The sequence below is a fragment of the Sapajus apella genome, unplaced genomic scaffold (genome assembly GCF_009761245.1).
Source record: "Sapajus apella isolate SASKATOON/1434 unplaced genomic scaffold, GSC_monkey_1.0 scaffold2, whole genome shotgun sequence".
Lineage (NCBI taxonomy): Eukaryota > Metazoa > Chordata > Mammalia > Primates > Cebidae > Sapajus > Sapajus apella.
The window spans coordinates 20952862-20971521 of record NW_022436942.1 but is presented as its reverse complement, the minus strand read 5'-3'; the positions used below and the strand labels follow the sequence as shown (position 1 = coordinate 20971521).

Here is an 18660-nt window from a genome sequence, read left to right as displayed (position 1 = left end):
GAAAAAAAAAAAAAAAAGGAAAAGAAAAGAGCAAATAAGGGCCAGGCGAGGTGGCTCAAGCCTGTAATCCCAGCACTTTGGGAGGCCGAGGCAGGTGGATCACAAGGTCAAGAGATCGAGACCATCCTGGTCAACACGGTGAAACCCTGTCTCTACTAAAAATACAAAAAATTAGCTGGGCATGGTGGCGCGTGCCTGTAATCCCAGCTACTCAGGAGGCTGAGGCAGGAGAATTGCCTGAACCCAGGAGGCAGAGGTTGCGGTGAGCCGAGATCGCGCCGTTGCACTCCAGCCTGGGTAACAAGAGCGAAACTCCGTCCCAAAAAAAAAAAAAAAAGAGCAAATAAAAAGTACAGGTTAATACGTTTTTGCTTCTTTCTGTGTCCATGGAGCAGGCCCAGAAGCAATCACTTCCCAGTAGCAATAATCACATCCAGCATTCAGATCACGGTTTTTAAATACCATCCTCTGCACAAAAGACCAGTGTTGCTTCCTGGAGAAATGGCTAAGTTCAGGGCTGGAGCAGGAGAAATACGAGATGAGCCTGAACATCGTCTTGTAGCAGAAAGTAAGAAAATGCTCAAAGAATGATGGGGTTGTGTCAAAAGGAGACGGAGCCAGCTTGCAGGTGCTCCCCCAGCCAAATCTATGGCAATTTGGACATCAAAATACACACCCAGGTATTTACCCAAGAGAAATGAAAGCATAAATCCACACAAAGACATGTACATAAACAGTTCATAATAGCTTTATTTCTAACAGTCAGAAACTGGAAACAACCCAAAGGTCCATCAACAAGTGAATGGATAAAAATCACTTGTGGTGCCGGGCGCGGTGGCTTAAGCCTGTAATCCCAGCACTTTGGGAGGCCGAGGCGGGTGGATCACGAGGTCAAGAGATCGAGACCATCCTGGTCAACATGGTGAAACCCCGTCTCTACTAAAAACTACAAAAACTTAGCTGGGCATGGTGGCGCGTGCCTGTAATCCCAGCTACTCAGGAGGCTGAGGCAGGAGAATTGCCTGAACCCAGGAGGCGGAGGTTGTGGTGAGCCAAGATCGCGCCATTGCACTCCAGCCTGGGTAACAAGAGCGAAACTCTGTCTCAAAAAAAAAAAAAAAAAAATCACATGTGTTATGTGCATACAATGGAATACTACTCAGCAATAGAAATGAACTACTGATGCATGTACGACATGGATGACTTCCAGATAAACATGCTGAATGAAACAAGCCAGATCCTGAAATCCTATATACTATAGGAATCCATTTACACAACATTCTAGAAAATGCAAACTATTTGGGAGGCCGAGGCTGGCGGATCACCCGAGGTCAGGAGTTTGAGACCAGCCTGGCCAACATGGTGAAACTTCATCTCTACTAAAAGTACAAAAATTAGCTAGGCATGGTGGTGCGTGCCTATAATCTCAGCTACCAGGGAGGCTGAGGCAGGAGAATTGCTTCAACCTGGGAGCCAGAGATTTCAGTGAGCCAAGATCATGTCACTGCACTTCAGCCTGAGCCACAGAGTAAGACTCTATCCCAAAAAACAAAAAAGAAAAGAAAGAAAAGAAAACGCAAACTGATCTATACTGACAGAGAGCAGATCAGTGGTTACCTGAAGATGAGGATGGAAGAGGGGAAGATGGACTACAAAGAGGCACGAGAAAATTCTTTTGATTGATAGATTGATGCAGTTTGGACATTTGTCCCCTCCAAACCTCATGTTGAAATGTAATCCTCAGTGTCAGAGGTGGGGCCTGGTGGGAGGTGTTTGGCTCATGGGGTCGCATTCCTCATGGGTGGCTCAGTGCCATCCCCTTGGTGATGAGTGAGTTCTCGCTCTGGTGGTTCACACAAGATCTCTCCTTCTCCCCCTCTCGCCGTGTAATACACTGCTCCCCTTCATCTTCCGCTCTGACTGTGAGCTCCCTGAGACGCTCACCAGAGGCTGAGCAGATGCTGGTGCCATGCTTTCTGTGCAGCCTGAAGAACTGTGAACCAATTAAACTTTTTTTCTTTATAAATTAACCAGTCTTAGGTATTTCTTTTCAGCAATGCAAAAGCCTAGCACATAGACATGTTCATTATCTAGGCTGTGGTAATGGTTTCCCAGGTATATACTGTGTCAAAATTCATCTAATTATAGACTGTAAATATATAAACCTTTTTAGACATATTATACCTCAAAGAAACTGTAGGCCGGGCGTGGTGGCTGATGCCTGTAATCCCAGCACCTTGGGAGGCTGAGGCAGGTGGATTGCCTGAGATCAGGAGTTCAAGACCAACCTGGGCAACAGGGTGGAACCCTGTCTCTACAAAATACAGGGGGAAAAAAATGGCTGGGCGCAGTGGCTCATGCCTGTAATCCCAGCACTTTGAGAGGCCAAGGCAGGCAGATCATGAGGTCAGGATTTCGAGACCAACCTGGTCAACATAGTGAAACCCTGTCTCTACTAAAAATACAAAAAATTAGCTGGGCATGGTGGTGGGCACCTGTAATCCCAGAAACTCAGGAGACTGAGGTGGGAGGATCGCTTGAGCCTGGGAAGATTGAGGTTGCAGTGAGCTGAGACTGTGCCACTGCACCCTGTCTCAAAAAAAGAAGGAAGGGAGGGAGGGTGGGAGGGAGTCTCTCAGGAGCGATTACTCTCTGACCTCACTTCTCCCTGTTTCTCCAGCTCACCCAATTCCCCACAGAACTAAACTTCTCACCCTTTCCAGGAGAGGGCATGCTGTCTCTGTCCTGTACATCTACTTTTTCCTCTGCCAAGAGCACCATTTCCTTCCTGCGGCCCCTCTGAAGAGCCTGACTTGAGGATGGAGTGAGGCCAGGACATGTCCCATGAGTCAGCTCTGTCCCAGCATTGCCACTACCCACCCCACAGCCTCCCACCAGCCCCCACGCACCCAGCCATGAGTCTGTGATCTGAAACATATCCTCTCACTCCTTCTCGCTCCCCTCTGAGATGACTCAGCAACCCCGCCCCCCTTCAACTGGGCACAGTGCCCCAGAACTCAGGAACATGGGCACCACCTGTCCCTCCACCCACATAAAAGTCGTTAAAGAGCCTGTGCGGCTGTGGGGATTGCACCGTCTGGAGGAATTTCATACACCCACTCAATCCTGGCAAAGATGAAATTGCCAAGTAGGAGACAAGGAGCAAAGTCCCATCACAGCGGGAGGGGACGCCAGTGCCTGCTGAGGCTGAGCAGGGTAAAGGCCAATGCCCCAGCGGCAGCACCACTCAGAGCTGGTCGGCCATGGACGTCCTGGTCCCACTCCTGCAGCTGCTGGTGCTGCTTCTCACCCTGCCCCTGCACCTCATGGCTCTGCTGGGCTGCTGGCAGCCCCTGTGCAAAACCTACTTCCCCTACCTGATGGCCGTGTTGACCCGCAAGAGCAACCGCAAGATGGAGAGCAAGAAACGGGAGCTCTTCAGCCAGATCAAGGGGCTCATGGGGGCCTCTGGGAAAGTGGCCCTGCTGGAGCTGGGCTGTGGCACCGGTGCCAACTTTCAGTTCTACCCAGCAGGCTGCAGGGTCACCTGCCTGGACCCAAATCCCCACTTTGAGAAGTTCCTGACAAAGAGCATGGCTGAGAACAGGCACCTCCAATACGAGCGGTTCGTGGTAGCTCCTGGAGAGGATATGAGGCAGCTGGCTGATGGCTCCATGGATGTGGTGGTCTGCACCCTGGTGCTGTGCTCTGTGCAGAGCCCAAGGAAGGTCCTGCAGGAGGTCCAGAGAGTACTGAGGCCGGTGAGCAGCGTGGGAAGGGGATGGGTGCTGGGCAGGCAAACGCAGCTCAGCGGCCCCAGGGTTCAGCCCCCAGGATGAGGCATCTGAGGTAGTAAGTAGCACAGTAGACACCCCATCAACCCTACACGCTGGTAAATAGCAGACATGACCAGTGCCATGACGAGCACAATAGGGTGTTGTGAAAGCAACAGGAGAAATCACCTACCACCGTGGGACAGGCAGGGGAGCAGGAGCACACCTAAGGGGCTGATATTTAAATCGAGATCTGTGCTTGAGAGGCCAAAGCAGGAGGATGGCTTGAGCCCAGGAGTTCCAGGCCAGCCAAGGAAACATAGTGAGTCGCCATCTCTACAAAAAATTACAAAACTAGCCAGGCATGGTGGTGCAAGCCTGTAGTCCTAGCTACTCAGAAGCCTGAGGTGGGAGGATCGCTTGAGCCCAAGTTCAAAGTTACAGTGAGCTATGATTGTGCCACTGCACTCCGGCCTGGGCCACAGAGTGAGACCGTCTCAAAAAAAAAAAAAAAATGAGATCTGAGTGTGGATGGGGTAGGGGAAATGAAAGAGTGTTCTAGATAAAGACAGTAGGGGATAGAACTTTATAAGCTGGAAAAAAAAAATGAAAAAGAAAGATAGTAGGGGAAGTAGAGTAGCATCCATCAGACTGTGGAGAGAACGTTCAGAATGGTTTCCGGGTTTCTAGCATGAACAACTGAGGGGAGAGCCGATGAAAGTGCCATTTGCTGAGATGGAAGACAGTCTTGGACTTACGAGGCTTGTGATCACCTCGGGAGAGTATAGTGAGGCAAGGAGCTTGAGGAACCCCAGCTTCAGTCAAGAGTTGGGCCTGAGTTTCCCTGGGATGTTCACAGTGATGTCCAGGAAGCAGTTTGTGTATGCAGCTGGGTCTCCGAAGAGAGGTTGGTGCGTGTGTCTCAGAATACGTTGAGCCCAGCTGGGCAAGGTGGTTCACACCTGTAATCACAGCACTTTGGGAGGCCGAGGCAGGCAGATCTGTTGAGGCCAGGAGTTAGAGACAAGCCTGGCCAACATGCTGAAACCCTGTCTCTACTGAAAAATACAAAAGTTAGCTGGGCGTGGTGGCTCATGCCTGTAATCCTAGCTTCTTGGGAGGCTGAGGCAGGAGAAGCACTTGAACCTGGGAGGTGGAGGTTGCAGTGAGCCAAGATCATGCCATTGCACTCCAGCCTGGGCAATAGACTGAGACTGTGCCTCAAAAAAAAAAAAAAAAAAAAGAATACAATGAGCCCTCCACTCCTGTTTCTCAATTTCCCCTCCTGTGTGCCCTCAGCTATTCTGATCAGCCTTTAAGGATCTCCCAGCAGCCATCCCCTTCAGTTATGAGATTCTTTACATGCACTTTGAAGGTGGTAGCAGGGGATACAGAAAAGGTCAGGGGCAGCAGCCAAGTGCGGTGGCTCACGCCCGTAATCTCAACACTTTCGAAGGCCAAGGTGGGTGAATCACAAGGTCAGGAGTTCAAGACCAGCCTGGCCAACATGGTGAAATCCTGTCTCTACTAAAAATACAAAAAAAAAAAAAAAAAAGCTGGGCGTGGTGGCGGGTGCCTGTAATTCCAGCTACTTGGGAGACTGAGGCAGGAGAATAGGTTAACCCGGGGAGGAAGAGGTTGCAGTGAGCCAAGATTGCGCCACTGCACTCCAGCCTGGGCGACAGAGTGAGACTCCATCTCAAATAAAGAAAAAAAGGAAAGAAAGAAAAGGTCAGGGGCACAACAGTTTGCTCCATTAACTCTCAGACCAGCAGCTCCTACTTCACCAGGAAGTTTGACAATTTGATCAGCGCGATACGTTCAAAGTCTGAACGTAGCCAAGCGACACTAACTCTCTCCTCCCTTCCAGGGAGGTGTGCTCTTTTTCTGGGAGCACGTGGCGGAACCACAAGGAAGCTGGGCCCTCATGTGGCAGCAAGTTGTGGAGCCCACGTGGAAACACATTGGGGATGGCTGCTGCCTCACCAGAGAGACCTGGAAGGATCTTGAAAAGGCTGGGTTCTCCGAAGTCCAAATGGAACGACAGCCCCCTCTCTTCAAGTGGCTACCTGTTGGGCCCCACATCATGGGAAAGGCTGTAAAGTAACCATTCCCAAGCCCCAAGGCACTCATTTGCTTCCTCCCCAGCCTCCAGTTAGAACAAGCCACCCACCAACCTATCTATCTTCCACTGAGAGGGACCTAGGAGAGTGAGAGAAGCCATTCCCGTATCACCTCCTAGTCCCTCTCTCCCCAGCCTCTGCCAGGGCAATCTCTAGCTTCAATGCCTCCTTCGACAGTGAAAAAGCTGTACTTCTACCCTGACTACAGGGAGGAAACGCTTGGATCCTTAACTGCAAGTTTCTGGACTGGTCTCCCGACGTTTGCCTACCTGTCCTCTAGGACAGCTCCCTGTCCCTTTCCTTTGTTCCCATGGTAACGCTCCCCTTGCTTTCCTCCTGAGGCTACAGGAACTGGTCACAAAAGTCATGGTGCATACATCCCTGCCAAGCCCCCCGACCCTCTCTCCCCACCACCAACTTCATCCCGAGCTGAGGGCACCAAGGAGAATCAGAGACGCTGAGGCTGAGGGAGAAAGAGTCTAAGGAGGCAGTGGTTTTGTTCTCAAATATTTTTTAATAAATAGATGAAACCACTAGACTGATGTAGCAAACTCAGGTCAGAGGAGAGGAGAAACTAGAAAAGGAGGAGCCCCTGAGTCAGTGACACAGCCTTCTCCCTGACCCTCTAGGCTAAGGCACTTCTTAGGGAGCCAGGCCCTTGGGGTCCTGTTCTACAGGGTGAATGGGGGAGGGAGGGATTAGGATCCCTTCTCCCAACCTTTGCATCAGGACACCCCTGCCCTTCTCACCTCACCCCGTGACCCTATCCCTGATTTACCTGCCCTCATCTCACAGCACTCTAAGGGGAAGCTGGGTGGAGGAGTTCTTGTGGGTGGGAGCGGTCTGTGCCCCTGAGGAAGCAGATCCTGCCAAATCTTGCTGCGACACCAGCAGCCCACTCTACCCTCTTCATTCCAAGGAACCATCTCTGGGGAAGGGGCGGAGGGGAGCCACAAGCCAGGCTGGACACAGGAACCTAGGCGGTGCCTGGCCCTGGATGCCCATCGGGGCCCAGCTCGGGGTGCCCATCAGCGGCCAGGATGGGGTGTGCATCCGGGCCCTCCCGCCGGGGGCTGCCCCAGTTGTTCCTAAGGATAGTGCCCGTCTTCTCCTCCTTGAACTGCTGTCGGTCTTCCCGAGGAATCTTCACTGCATGGTACTGGGGCACGGTGGCCTCGGGGTGCTTCGCCCGTTTGAAGAATCCCATCTATAAAGACACCAAGCCTGACCGTGAGGAGCCTGAAGAGCTGCGGTCCCTGGAGCAGACACCTAGCGCAGCGCAGCTCCTCGCCCTCACCATCCCCACTGTGGCAGAGAGGAGACAGACTGAACAGCATCAAATGCAGTGGGCAGCGCCCACAGTGATCCCATCAGTGCTGGGTCCCTGGGTTCTCATTCACAGCAAGACAGAGACCAGGAGGGGGTCCAAGAGACAGGACCAAGGGCATCTCCCTTGGCCCCTGAAAGAGAGGCTTGAGAGTGGAGCATTAGGACCTGACTCAAGATTTCCTCCCACTCTAGCTTCTTAAGAGACCCAATAGTGTCCCCCAAAACACAAACAAGATCTGAGGAAGAAAGTGGCTTCCTAGACCCCTGCATCTCTGGAATGATGCCTCTCAAGCCTCATACACATGCACCCTGTGTACTTATACCTTGGGCAGCATGCCCCTTACAGCACCCCTCCCATCAATACAGTAGCCTAGCCTCACCCTAAATCAGGACTATGCTGGCCTCTACACACCAGGCTGGGATTGTGCCCCTTGCACACTCACACTCAGAGGCCCAGGACTCCTACATGCTCAGACTGCATAGCAGTTCCTTACACGTTCATCTCCTCGCACACATGCCCATAGAAAAAGCATGCATGGGACCTCCCCACACTCCCACATGCTCACACTCCGTGAGCCCACCAACCCTCTGTGCATGCCTCAGGCTGTGTAGACTTACCCTTATCTCCACATCCTTCTAGTAACCTCTCACCTCACGTCACTCTCATGCAATCTCATCTTTCACCCTCAACATTCCTGGTCCCCTGAATGCTGGGAATTCTCCTTATAGTCACACACATACATATCCACACACACATATACACATGCACACACACAACAGTTACCCCACAGTCCCTGGACCCCCAACTTCCACAGCCGAAGGCTGCACAGCCAGACAGGCCCGGTGATAGTTGGTGGGAAAAGGTGAACGCTGGCTGCTCCGATGGAAGAAGCCACACTGGGATGTCGAGGGAGAAGCAGGGCAGAGGAGGCAGAGGATGGGAAGATTGAGGAAGGATGGGAGTCCCCATCTCTGTTCTGTCTCCCTTCCATAGGAGCAGGGAGCAAGCATTCTGGGACCAGTTTTACAGAGGCATCAATCTCCCCTAAGACTGGGCAGGTTCCCAACAGCTTAGATGCCACTCCAGACCCTGGTCTACTGATGACTCACACTTGCCAAAGGGTATGCTCAGTCTGTAATTCATCCCAAGGAGCAGGTACAGGCAGGGGCAGTTCTCCAGAGCCCCAAGGACATGCACGGCTCTGAACACAGCCCCAGATGTGGCAGATGGCTCAGCATATGACCCCTGGTGATGTTCGTGATTTCCTGTACTGATGTGTGCATGTGTGTATTTTTACGTTGAGCCCTGGATGCCAATGCGATTCTGTATACAGCTCTGTGCATACAAGAATGCTTCCATGCAGAGCCTGGTATGTGGAAGCTCCGAGTTCCACCCTAAGGGCGGTTCCCTGGAGGCCGTTCTCCATGCTTGTCGGCCTTCTTAGCCACTGTTACATTTCCGGTGCTCACTGCCACGTTCTAGTTAAGGCAGACCACACTTCTCTGCCTCCGTGACTTTGCCTACCATGGTCCGGCTGGACCCCACCCACCTCATCTCCTTACGCCCTAACCCTACTACCCCACCCCTTCTAAGGACTGCTTCCAGTGCCCCACCTCTCAAGCCTTTTTCCCACTAAACTCCCACTGCATTTTCTCAACTCAATGCTTTCTGCCTTCTCCTTGCCTACAGGCTCACCACTCCCACCCCACCAGACTACAGAACCCCTGAGAACGAGATCGGCATCTGATTTCTTCTTTTTTTGCTGTTTTTGGGTTTTTTTTTGGGGGGGATTGTTTGTTTTTGGAGTTTTTTGTTTGTTTGTTTTCAGATGGAGTCTCTGTCTGTCACCCAGGCTGAAGAGCAACGGCGCCATCTCAACTTACTGCAACTCCCGCTTTCTGGTTCAATTGGTTCTCCCGCCTCAGCCTCCCCAGCAGCTGGTCTACAGGCGCATGCCACCATGCCCGGCTAATTTTGTATTTTTAGTAGAGATGAGTTTTTACCATGTTGGCCAGGCTGGTCTCAAACTCCTGACCTCAAGTGATCCACACGCCTTGGCCTCCGAAAGTGCTAGCATTACAGGCGTGACTCACCACAGCCAAGCCTGCATCCATTTATCTTTGAAACATCCAGGGGCTAATAGAGTTCCTGAGACATGCAGGGTAAGTATTCAGTGCAGATTTGCTGAATACATGAGTGGGTAGGTGAGAGAACCACAGTACAAAAGGCTGACCAGGAAGTCCGCCCCCATCAGCCCCACCCTCCCCCAAGTCTCACCTTCCACAGGAGCAGCACCAGCAGTGCCAGCACCAGCAGCCCGGCAAGTACAGCCAGGAGGATAACCCACCAGGGCACTCCTTGCGCCACCACAGCCACGGGGTCCAAGTATACCATCACCGGGATCTGGGGAGCAAGGGGCCAATGGAGCAAGAGCTGGAGGGAGCAGGAAAGAAGAGAGTGCTCCCCACCCATCCCCCAGCCCTGCAGCTCACCACTGTGGAGGCATCTCGGAGCAGCAGGTTCTTTATGGAGGACTTCACTGTGATGTTGGCTCGGACAATCAGTTCCAGGGACTTCACAGCTGAGTACTCCTAAAGGAACAGGGAAGGAGACCCTTCTCCTAAATGTCCCATGACTCCCTTCCTTCCTGTTACCTCCTGAAATTATAAATGGAACGGTGCCCAACACAGAGGATGTTTCCGCCTGGTTTCAGTTAAGAGTATGCTGCATTTGGGCTGGGCACAGTGGCTCACACCTGTAATCCCAGCACTTCGGGAGGTCAAGGGAGGTGGATCACTTGAGGTCAGGAGTTTGAGACCAGCCTGGCCAACATGGCAAAACCCCATTTCTATGAAAAATATAAAAATTAGCTGGGTGTAGTGGCAAATGCCTGTAATCCCGGCTACTCGGGAGGCTGAGGCAGAAGAATCTCTTGAACTCGGGAGGCAGATACTCCAGTGAGCTGAGATCGTGCCACTATTCTCCAGCCTGGGGGACAGAGCAAGACTGCCTCAAAAAAAAAAAAAAAAAAAAAAGATAAAAAGGATACTGCATTTGGACAGTGAGGAGGGAGGAGGAGAAGTGAGTCCTGGAGGGGCTTTGGGGGAAGAAGAAACACAGACTGGAGCCCCAGTGGTATCCTCACCTCCAGAAAGGTGCTGTTCCAGAGACGGCCCCAGACACGCAGCACAGCCGCTCGGTCGAAGCTGTAGAGTGGGCAGCTGAACACCACACAGTTGGCCGTGCCCCGGGCGCAGTCCTGGAAATAAGGACGGACGGGGTCTAAGCCACTCAGCTCCACCCTGCTGAGCCTGCCATCTCTCCCATTTTCCTTACTTGACCTTGAACCCCCCTCCTCCAGGAGGTCTTCTCAGACTAATCTTATGGTCTGAAATAGCTGCCTACCCCAAAGCTGAGCTATTTGGCTTTGAAATGCATGGGGCGGGGGCAGCATGAAGGGGAATCTGTTGACAACACAGGCAGAGTAGCTTCCCAACTGATGCTTATGCTACCTAATGTCAGTCCCATTTATTGAGCACCTACTATTGTCGGGCACTTCTCTCATTTAAGCTTCTCAACAGTCCTGCAAGGTACACGTGATTATCATCTCATTTTTCAAAGGAAGGAACTGAGGAGGCCCAAGGAAGCGAAGTGACCTGCCTCAGGTCACACGCTAGCAAAGCTAGTGAGCAGTGGAGCAAATATTTGAACTCAGGTCCATATTCGGCAAAGCCACACCCCGGCCCTAAACCCAAACTCCTTGAAGGAGGAGGAGGCTGCCTCAGAAGCTCCTGGAGGGACAGGGGACTCAGGCTCCGTTCTGTCCAGGACTGAACTAAATCCGTTTGGCCCAATCACCACCTCATGACCTGTTGGCCTGAAAGTTATGTTATATTCATTGCACCACAATCCAGACTCAGAAGAATGGCTTTGACAGTGTCTGAATTCTTTGAGTTACCTTTCATTTTGCCACTTTTGAGCCATTCAAGAATGCTTAGCCAAACTGTCTAAAAGCAAGGCCTTCTGCCTCTTGGAAAACAATCTACTTTAGACATTATGTTAAACAAACTAAGCCAGACTCAGAAAGACAAATACTGCATTATCTCACTTATATGTGGCATCTGAAAGTTGAACTCATAGAAGCAGAGAGTAGAATGGCTGTTACCCAGAGCCAGGGTCGGGCGGGGGACGGTTGGGGAGATGGAGGAGATGGTGGTCAAAAGGTACAAAGTTTCAGCTAGAAGGAAGAGAGATCTATTCAGGAGATCTATTGCCCAGCATGGGACTCTAGTTAATAACAACATATTGTATTCTTGAAAATCACTAAAAGAATAGATTTTAAATGTTCTTACCGCAAAAATAAATATTCGAGGTGATGCATATGTTAATTAGCTCAATACAGCCATTCCACAGTATATACATAGTTCAAAATATCATGTTATACATGATAAATATAATTTTTGTCATTTAAATAAATAAATAAATTTTAACATTAAAACAAGACTCTATTTCAAAGTTCCCATTTAAAAAGGAGGCCTCTCAGAGGAAATCGGTCACATGGAGAAGGGAGGACTATCCATGTAACAGAACAACAGCCACGACACAGGGTCCTACCGCCCCTGGCGTTCTTTGCTTCACCTCAGGTCATGTTCCCAGGGGAGCCTCATGTCATATTCCCAGGGGAGCTGAGGGCCCAGGGTGGGGACTGCTGTAGCTGCTGACATTCCCCTGCAAAGGGTCTCCTTGGCTCTACCTGGGGTTTACCTCCACCTCCTTACAATCAGACGAAAGACCCTCCTAATCTACGTCCCCACCACGTTCTCACTGCCAGTGCCATCCTAGCAGGGAGGGGCACAGAGCAGGCGTGGATCTGCTCAGTACCTTCACCTAAACAACACTACTCTGCGAAACAAGCAGAAAAAGGGAAAGCAAAGCTGCTCAAAAGGAATAGGCTTAATGAATCATATACAATTTACTGTCGTCTTAATTATTAGAACTTTTAGAATTTATTGTTTTTGCTGAGCACATGGCTCACACCTGTAATCCGAGCATTTTGGGAGGTGGAGGGAGGAAGATCACTTAAGGTCAGGAATTTGAGACCAGCTAGCCTGGCCAACACGGTGAAACCCCGTCTCTACTAAAAATACAAAAATTAACCGGGCATGGTAGTGCACGCCTATAGTCCCTCGGGAGTCCGAGGAAGGAGAATCACTTGAACCCGGGAGGCAGAGGTTGCAGTGAGCTGAGATCATGCCACTGCACTCCAGCGTGGGTGACAGAGTGAGACTCCATCTCAACAACAACAAAAAATAACTTAGCGTTTTTAATATTGGAAAAATTGAGCATGTGTCCTTATACAAATTGACTTTTTTATCTTATAAGAATTCAAAAGAACAACAAACAGACCTCACAGTGTGAGGATGGACTAACCCCATCCCATCACCTATACAATATAATGCTTTGTATAAACATGAGGTGAATCGACTGCCTGGCTAACTGGCTTCAGGTGGAGTGACCTGCTCTGGAGCGAGCACTTGCAGGGGCTGGGCGGGAAGGGGCTCTGCAATGTCAGCAACTGCCTCCCGGGCGCCCCCTCCCATAAGTTGTGACGGGAACCATCTGATCAACTTGCCCCGGGTGTTTGATCATCACGTATCTCAACAGGCTACCCTCCCTGGACACATAGCACCCTGGAGCTCTGTGCCCCACACCGCACACCCCCATTCTGGCTGCACCGAGTCTGGCCCGCCCTCACCAGGGTGATGTTTTTCTTCTTCTCAGCAGAGGACACTGGCCACCAGGACATGCTGGGCTCCTGCTGCTCACCAGGCTCCTGCTGCTCAGGCGGCTCCAGCTCCCGCCGCCTCCTATCCCTACTGTCCACATCCTGGACATGGAAAGGGGGGTCCCAGTGAGTGTCCCTCCAATCACAGCAGTCCTGAGATCGAATCTCCTCCCCACCACCTTCCTCCTGGCCCATCACCACACTCACTCCCCTGGCCCCCCCATGACATCCCTCCCAACATGTAACCCCACCCCCACCTAAGCCTCACCAGGTGGAGGATGTTGGGCCTAGGAGAGCAAAGCCCTTTCTGCCCAGGCCCCTGACCGCCCTCCAGCTCCACCCGCATCGGGTACAGCAGCCACTTCCCGTTGGCAATCTCATGGGGCCACATGATGTTGAGGAAGGCAGAGCCCAGGGTTTTGAGTGACTGGCCTTGGTTGGAGACCTGCGGGAAAAGGAGAGTATGAGAGGAGGGACCTCAGTTGTTTGTTTTGTTTTGTTTTGTTTTTCAATTTTTGTAGAGACAGGATCTGACTGTGTTGCCCAGGCCAGTCTCTAACTTCTGGGCTCAAACAGTCCTGCCTCCTTGGCCTCCTATAGTGCTGTGATTACAGGCATGAGCCACGGTGCCCAGCCAAGAAACTCAGTTTTCAAGGGGATCTTAAATCCACAGAGATGGAAGGAGCAAGGACTGAAAAGAAGGCCCTCTGGAAACAATTTCAACAAAGACTTGGGATCCCAGACCCCACCAGGCACCATTCTCTCCGCCTACCAAATCCAGGAAAACCTGGAAGTGTCCCTGGAAGGTGTGAGGAGAAGCTCCAGCCAAGCAAAGGCAGAGTTCTAGGAAGAGACATTAACCCCAGCCCCATGTTCCCATCCCCCAGCTGAGGCCCACAGCAGAGAAGCTTTCCTGGACTCTCATGGCCTGCCAGACCAGCAGGTGAGACAGCCAGATAGAACAACAAGGAAATGGTCAAGTGAGGCCCCAGCAGAAACATCCACCCACAGCCAAGGTCCAGGTGCAGGGCAGAGGCCTCAAACTCACTAGACCAGCATGGTAAAACAGCCCCAGCCCTGGGGACATGGCTCAGCCTCTCCACTGTGCCAAGGGGCCAAGGGCGACCATGGAGGTGCCTCACCCCTGACACTTACCGTGACCTCATACTTGACCTTGCTGCCCACATCCCGCTCAGACTGCATGGCACTCTCACCCCTCACCACACCAGAGAAGAAGAGTTGCTGGGGAATGGCCATCCTGGCATGGAGAGGTCAGAAGAGGGGTGAGAAGGTCTGGGGCCTGGCTGAATAGAGGCAGGGCCCTGGCCAGGGTTTGGAAGTGGAAATGCCCCCTCCCTCCAATGGAGGTGCCCTCTTGGGCCAGGCTCACCCTGCAATGGACAGTGGCAGCTCAATAAAGACACGGGCTCGTGCAGAGACTAGATGCAGCTCCTGCTCACTGATCCTGAAGAGTGGGCAAGTGCAAGAGTGGACATCAGGCACAGGCACCTCCCAAGGGTCGGATGAGGCCCATATGACTGCCCCCACCTCACCCTCTGGCCCCGCCAGGCTTACGTGGCCAACAGCAGCTTCACCTCCAGTTCCGTGGTCTCAATGCTGATCCCTGAGGTGCTAAAGATGAGGTAGAAGGTGACCTAGGCCAGGGTGAGAAGAGATTCCAGTCTGAGGTGGTCTACAGGCTTACAGAGCGGCCGCTCACACAGAGATAAGGGCAGATATGCCAACCTGGGCGCCTCTCTTCATGGGGTTCCCCAGCTCACACTCAACATGGGAGGCATTCTCATTGGACAGGCAGAGTGGCTTCTCCTGGAATGGAAAGAAGGCGAGGTCAGTTTGGGTGCCTGGAGCCCCTCAAGACCCCACCCCATCCTGCCCCCAGGTCCTCACCGAAGGGTCCAGGGCCCGGACTCCTGAGTAATGCAGTGAGGAAGGAAGCATGACCAGGAGCTGGGCTTCATGGGCATCATCCCCATCAGCCTGGGGCTGGGCTGGGTCCGATGGCAGGTTGGTGACCATCAGCTCCAGGCCAATGACCGGCTGCCCACTCAGTGCAAACAGGGCTGTTGTTCCGTCTGCATCCCTGGAGAGTCAGACCCCACTCCTGCTAAGTCCTGAACACCTCCCCCAACCACTGCCACTCCCGGCCAGCTCCCCCAGCACTTGCCTTCACTCCCCGAGCCTCTCCTCCCACTCCAGGTCCCCATCACACCGGTCCAAGCCTCAAGCCTCTGTACACACTACTGGGAGTCAGGGGACCTCCGTTCTCATCTCAGTTCCAGCATTATTTTCCTTGGGCAAGTAACTTAACCTCTCTAGGCCTCAGTTCTCCATCTATAAAATGAGACTAATAATTCCTACCTCACAGAGGTCTGAAGACTAATCAATGTGATGTATGTAGACTGCATATGATTAGTGTACTGTGAAGAATTGCTATTCCTTGCCATGGGAGCCCCTGCACCCCATCACTGACCCTCATCTCAGCCATTTTATTTTTTTTTTAAGACGGAGTTTCGTTCTTCTTGCCCAGGCTGGAGTGCAATGGCACAATCTTGGCTCTCTGCAACCTCTGCGTCCCAAGCTCAAGTGATTCTCCTGCCTCAGCCTCCCAAGCAGCTGGGATTACAGCCATGCACCATCATGCCCAGCTAATTTTTATATTTTTAGTAGAGATGGGGTTACTGGATGTCTTGAACTCCTGGCCTTGGGTGATCCACCCGCCTCGGCCTCCCAAAGTGCTGGGATTACAGGCCTGAGTCACTGCGCCCGGCCCCTCAGCTCAGTCTCCTAATTCATCGGCAGGTCCTCTTCCACCTTCTGCCCTCTCAGCTAAGTCCCTCCCTCTGACTGGTCCTTCTGAGGGGGTTTTCTCTCATTCCTTGAACTCTGGCCCACCCACCCCTCCCTCCACTGCTCTCTGCCCCCCTCACATGGGCAGAGGCTGGAATTCTGTGTCGCTGACCCGGGCACAGAAGCGGGCACGGACCAACTGTAGATTGCTCTGGCAGATCTTGTCTTCACCACAGCCTTGCTTCAGGAAGTGGATCTGGGGAGAGGCATTAGACAAGGGGCATTCCTAGGGGGTGAGTCAGGGGGCAAACCTGTCACCATGGCATACGGTGGGTTAGAGGATCACAGGATTAAACAACCTGTGCTCCACTCTCAGATCTGGGGCTTACTAGCCATGTGATCCTCTCCTCTGGAGAGGAGTAAAACAATGGGAGCACTACCATGCCATGGTGGAGACTAGCTGCAAGTCAAGAGCTGGCCACACTGCCCCAGCTATGTGCGTGTAACTGAGGTTCAGATTTAGAACACAAAGAGAAGGCCAGGGCACCACTTCTGGGCCGGCCATAAAAGCCATGCAAGGGGCTTCATGTCACCTCTTCCAACTGAGTGGGATGAAAGTGACTTCAAGGGCTTGGAGGCCACATTTGAAGATGAAGGAATCCCATCAACTTGAGCCCTGGACTGAATACATGGAGCAAAGGAGCTCTGTCCCCTTGACTAGGAACACATGGTCATTTGGGCACCTAGAGATATGACGAATTACTGGAGTAGCAAAGATGAAGGAACTCTGTGAGCTATGAATGGGTGTCACTGTAGAGGGACCATGATCTTTGCCTTCCCCGCTCCTCCTCCCGGGCCAAACCAGAGCCCATGCTCACCTCTGCCCGCTGGGTGCTGGGCTGATGGGCATTGAGGATGGGGGCCACTGGGGGCAGCCCCTGGCCAGGAGCCTGTCGCCGGAGCCGAGGGGTCTGCAGACTGTAGGACAAGGTCACTACAATGGCCCGAAGCTTGTCTTTGATGTTTTCCTAGGAAGAGGAAGGGCCGTTCCCCGCTGGAACAATCCCCCGGCCTCAGCCCTGCTCAGTGCCCCCGCCACATGTAGGACCAATTCTGAAACTTGGAAGGAAGCTTAGGGAGATGGAGGAGAGAGTCGGAGAACTGAGCAAGGAGGAGGGAGAAAGACGGGTAGGGAAGAGGGGAAACCCGGGATTCAGGGCTTTGAGGACCAGATGTGATCATAAAAGTTGCCATCTCCTCCTCCAGGGAGTGCAGAGATGACAAGAGGGGCAGCAGGTGAGGAGGAAGTGAGCTCAGAAGACAGGTTTCCCACATGTCTAGGCCTTAGAGAAAGGCACGTGTGTGCTCAGGAAGAAGCAGCTAAGAGGAGTCAAGGAAAAGAGATGGTGCCATGACAATGACCCTCAGAAGCCAAGGGGTCAGTGTCCACCTGGAGCTGGAACATGGCGTCTCCACAGACGCGGTCATGCTGGTGCTTCAGCCACACGGTGCCTGAGGCCTGGTGCTTGGGTTCATCTGGGCTACGGCTCAGGAAGGTCACACGGGGAACCTGGCCCCGGAGCCTCCGGTCTGTGTCCCCGTCTAACACGTAATCCAGGGCTGCGGTGTGTTGGGAGAGGAGCCGCTGAGCCGGGGAGCTGTTCCAGCTGACCCCATCCCCAGGGTGCTCTTCTCTCCACTTTGAAGTGAGCCCCTTCTCCGGGAAACCCAAAAGGGTGAGCCGCAGGAGGGGGTCCGCACTCACCCACAGTAGGGTTGTAGCTGCTGGGGACTGCAATGTAGCTGAAACAGACCCTTAGGTCCACACTGCGGGGGCAAAGGGTGGCTCCTGAGCCAAACGAGGCTGATGGGCCAAGGCCCCCACCCCCACCCATCTGTCACATCCTGTCACAGCCCCAACCCAGCCCCAAACTGCGGAGATAAAGGGATCAAGAGGAGGGCAGGAGAAGCTGCCAGGGTCCAGGTGCCCCCCCAATCCCGCCTCACCAGACCGAGTGGCCGCCGGCACAGTTGGGCTGCTCCAGGTCGATGCTTCGAGGGGCAATAGAGACCTCATGGGAGACATGGAGGACGGGTCTGGCCCTGGGATTGGAGAGTCAAAGGCACAAGAAACATGAGAACGTGAGGCTGGGAAACACTCTTAAGCATCAGATTTGGCCCTGGGGTGGGGGTCAGGGTCACAGGGAGGGGCTCATGGCCTCAGGGAGGGAGAAGGCACTGGGGGGCTCACCTGAAGAGCACGGCAGTGTCAGCCAGGGAGCCCACCAGCAGGTCAGGGTATTGGTTCCCATCCATATCCAAGTTGCCTGACAGGGAGTAGCCGAAGCTCTTGATGCCCACAGCCTCGCCCTCCAGCACCTAGAGAACCGGCTGTCAGCCTCCCCCAGTCCCACCTCCCGCAGGCCTCTGCCTCCCCTGATGCCTCTGCTGCCCTGATTCCACCCACACACCCACTCCCTCATCCCAGCGACTCCCTTCACCTGTGAAGGTTTGGCGACTACGCCCAGGCTGCTCCCATGGTAGATGAAAACTTTCCCGTCCCCATCAAAGGGGGCACCCACTGCAATATCTGCAGGGCACAAGGAAAAGGCAGTCCCACTGGCTGGGAGCACAGACGAGGTCCAGGCCTCAACTCTCCCCCAGTCACTCAGGTCTGTTTTCTGTTTTATTGGGAGGCTACAAAATCCCAGGCACTCTATAAACATCGTCTTCAATCCTCTTGGCCACTCCCCGCAGATATTACTAACGCAAAAAGGTTGGGCAACTTGCCAAGGTCAGAAAGCTGGGAAATCGTAAAGCTCAGACGTAAGCCCAGGGACC

The 18660-nt window shown here is 52.9% G+C and overlaps 2 protein-coding genes across 8 annotated transcripts in view; one reads left to right on the top strand and one right to left on the bottom strand.

Annotated features, from left to right (window-relative positions):
• Nucleotides 1-3059: 3059 nt before the first annotated feature.
• METTL7B (methyltransferase like 7B) lies at nucleotides 3060-6115 on the top strand. The gene is made up of 2 exons (XM_032291636.1): nucleotides 3060-3761; nucleotides 5644-6115. Exons 1-2 carry the CDS (start codon nucleotides 3264-3266, stop codon nucleotides 5878-5880), a joined length of 735 nt encoding a protein of 244 aa, XP_032147527.1. The 5' UTR covers nucleotides 3060-3263; the 3' UTR covers nucleotides 5881-6115.
• Nucleotides 6116-6390: 275 nt separating this feature from the next.
• ITGA7 (integrin subunit alpha 7) overlaps nucleotides 6391-18660 on the bottom strand; it is a 21742-nt gene continuing 9472 nt past the window's right edge. For 5 of the 7 annotated variants that reach the window (XM_032291577.1, XM_032291597.1, XM_032291585.1 and 2 more), the window contains 18 exons: nucleotides 18321-18409; nucleotides 18071-18198; nucleotides 17827-17922; nucleotides 17585-17646; nucleotides 17270-17439; nucleotides 16698-16847; nucleotides 15960-16075; nucleotides 14920-15112; nucleotides 14758-14838; nucleotides 14587-14666; nucleotides 14402-14476; nucleotides 14167-14269; nucleotides 13280-13456; nucleotides 12982-13113; nucleotides 10372-10485; nucleotides 9719-9817; nucleotides 9504-9629; nucleotides 6391-7103 (listed from right to left, as the gene is read on the bottom strand). In XM_032291577.1, the coding sequence (XP_032147468.1) occupies nucleotides 6873-7103; nucleotides 9504-9629; nucleotides 9719-9817; nucleotides 10372-10485; nucleotides 12982-13113; nucleotides 13280-13456; nucleotides 14167-14269; nucleotides 14402-14476; nucleotides 14587-14666; nucleotides 14758-14838; nucleotides 14920-15112; nucleotides 15960-16075; nucleotides 16698-16847; nucleotides 17270-17439; nucleotides 17585-17646; nucleotides 17827-17922; nucleotides 18071-18198; nucleotides 18321-18409 (2222 nt within the window). In that variant the 3' untranslated portion in view covers nucleotides 6391-6872. Of the gene's footprint in view, nucleotides 7104-8009; nucleotides 8123-9503; nucleotides 9630-9718; nucleotides 9818-10371; nucleotides 10486-12981; nucleotides 13114-13279; nucleotides 13457-14166; nucleotides 14270-14401; nucleotides 14477-14586; nucleotides 14667-14757; nucleotides 14839-14919; nucleotides 15113-15959; nucleotides 16076-16697; nucleotides 16848-17269; nucleotides 17440-17584; nucleotides 17647-17826; nucleotides 17923-18070; nucleotides 18199-18320; nucleotides 18410-18660 lie in introns of those variants that run through there. The other 2 variants (XM_032291588.1, XM_032291625.1) reach the window with 2 other exon arrangements.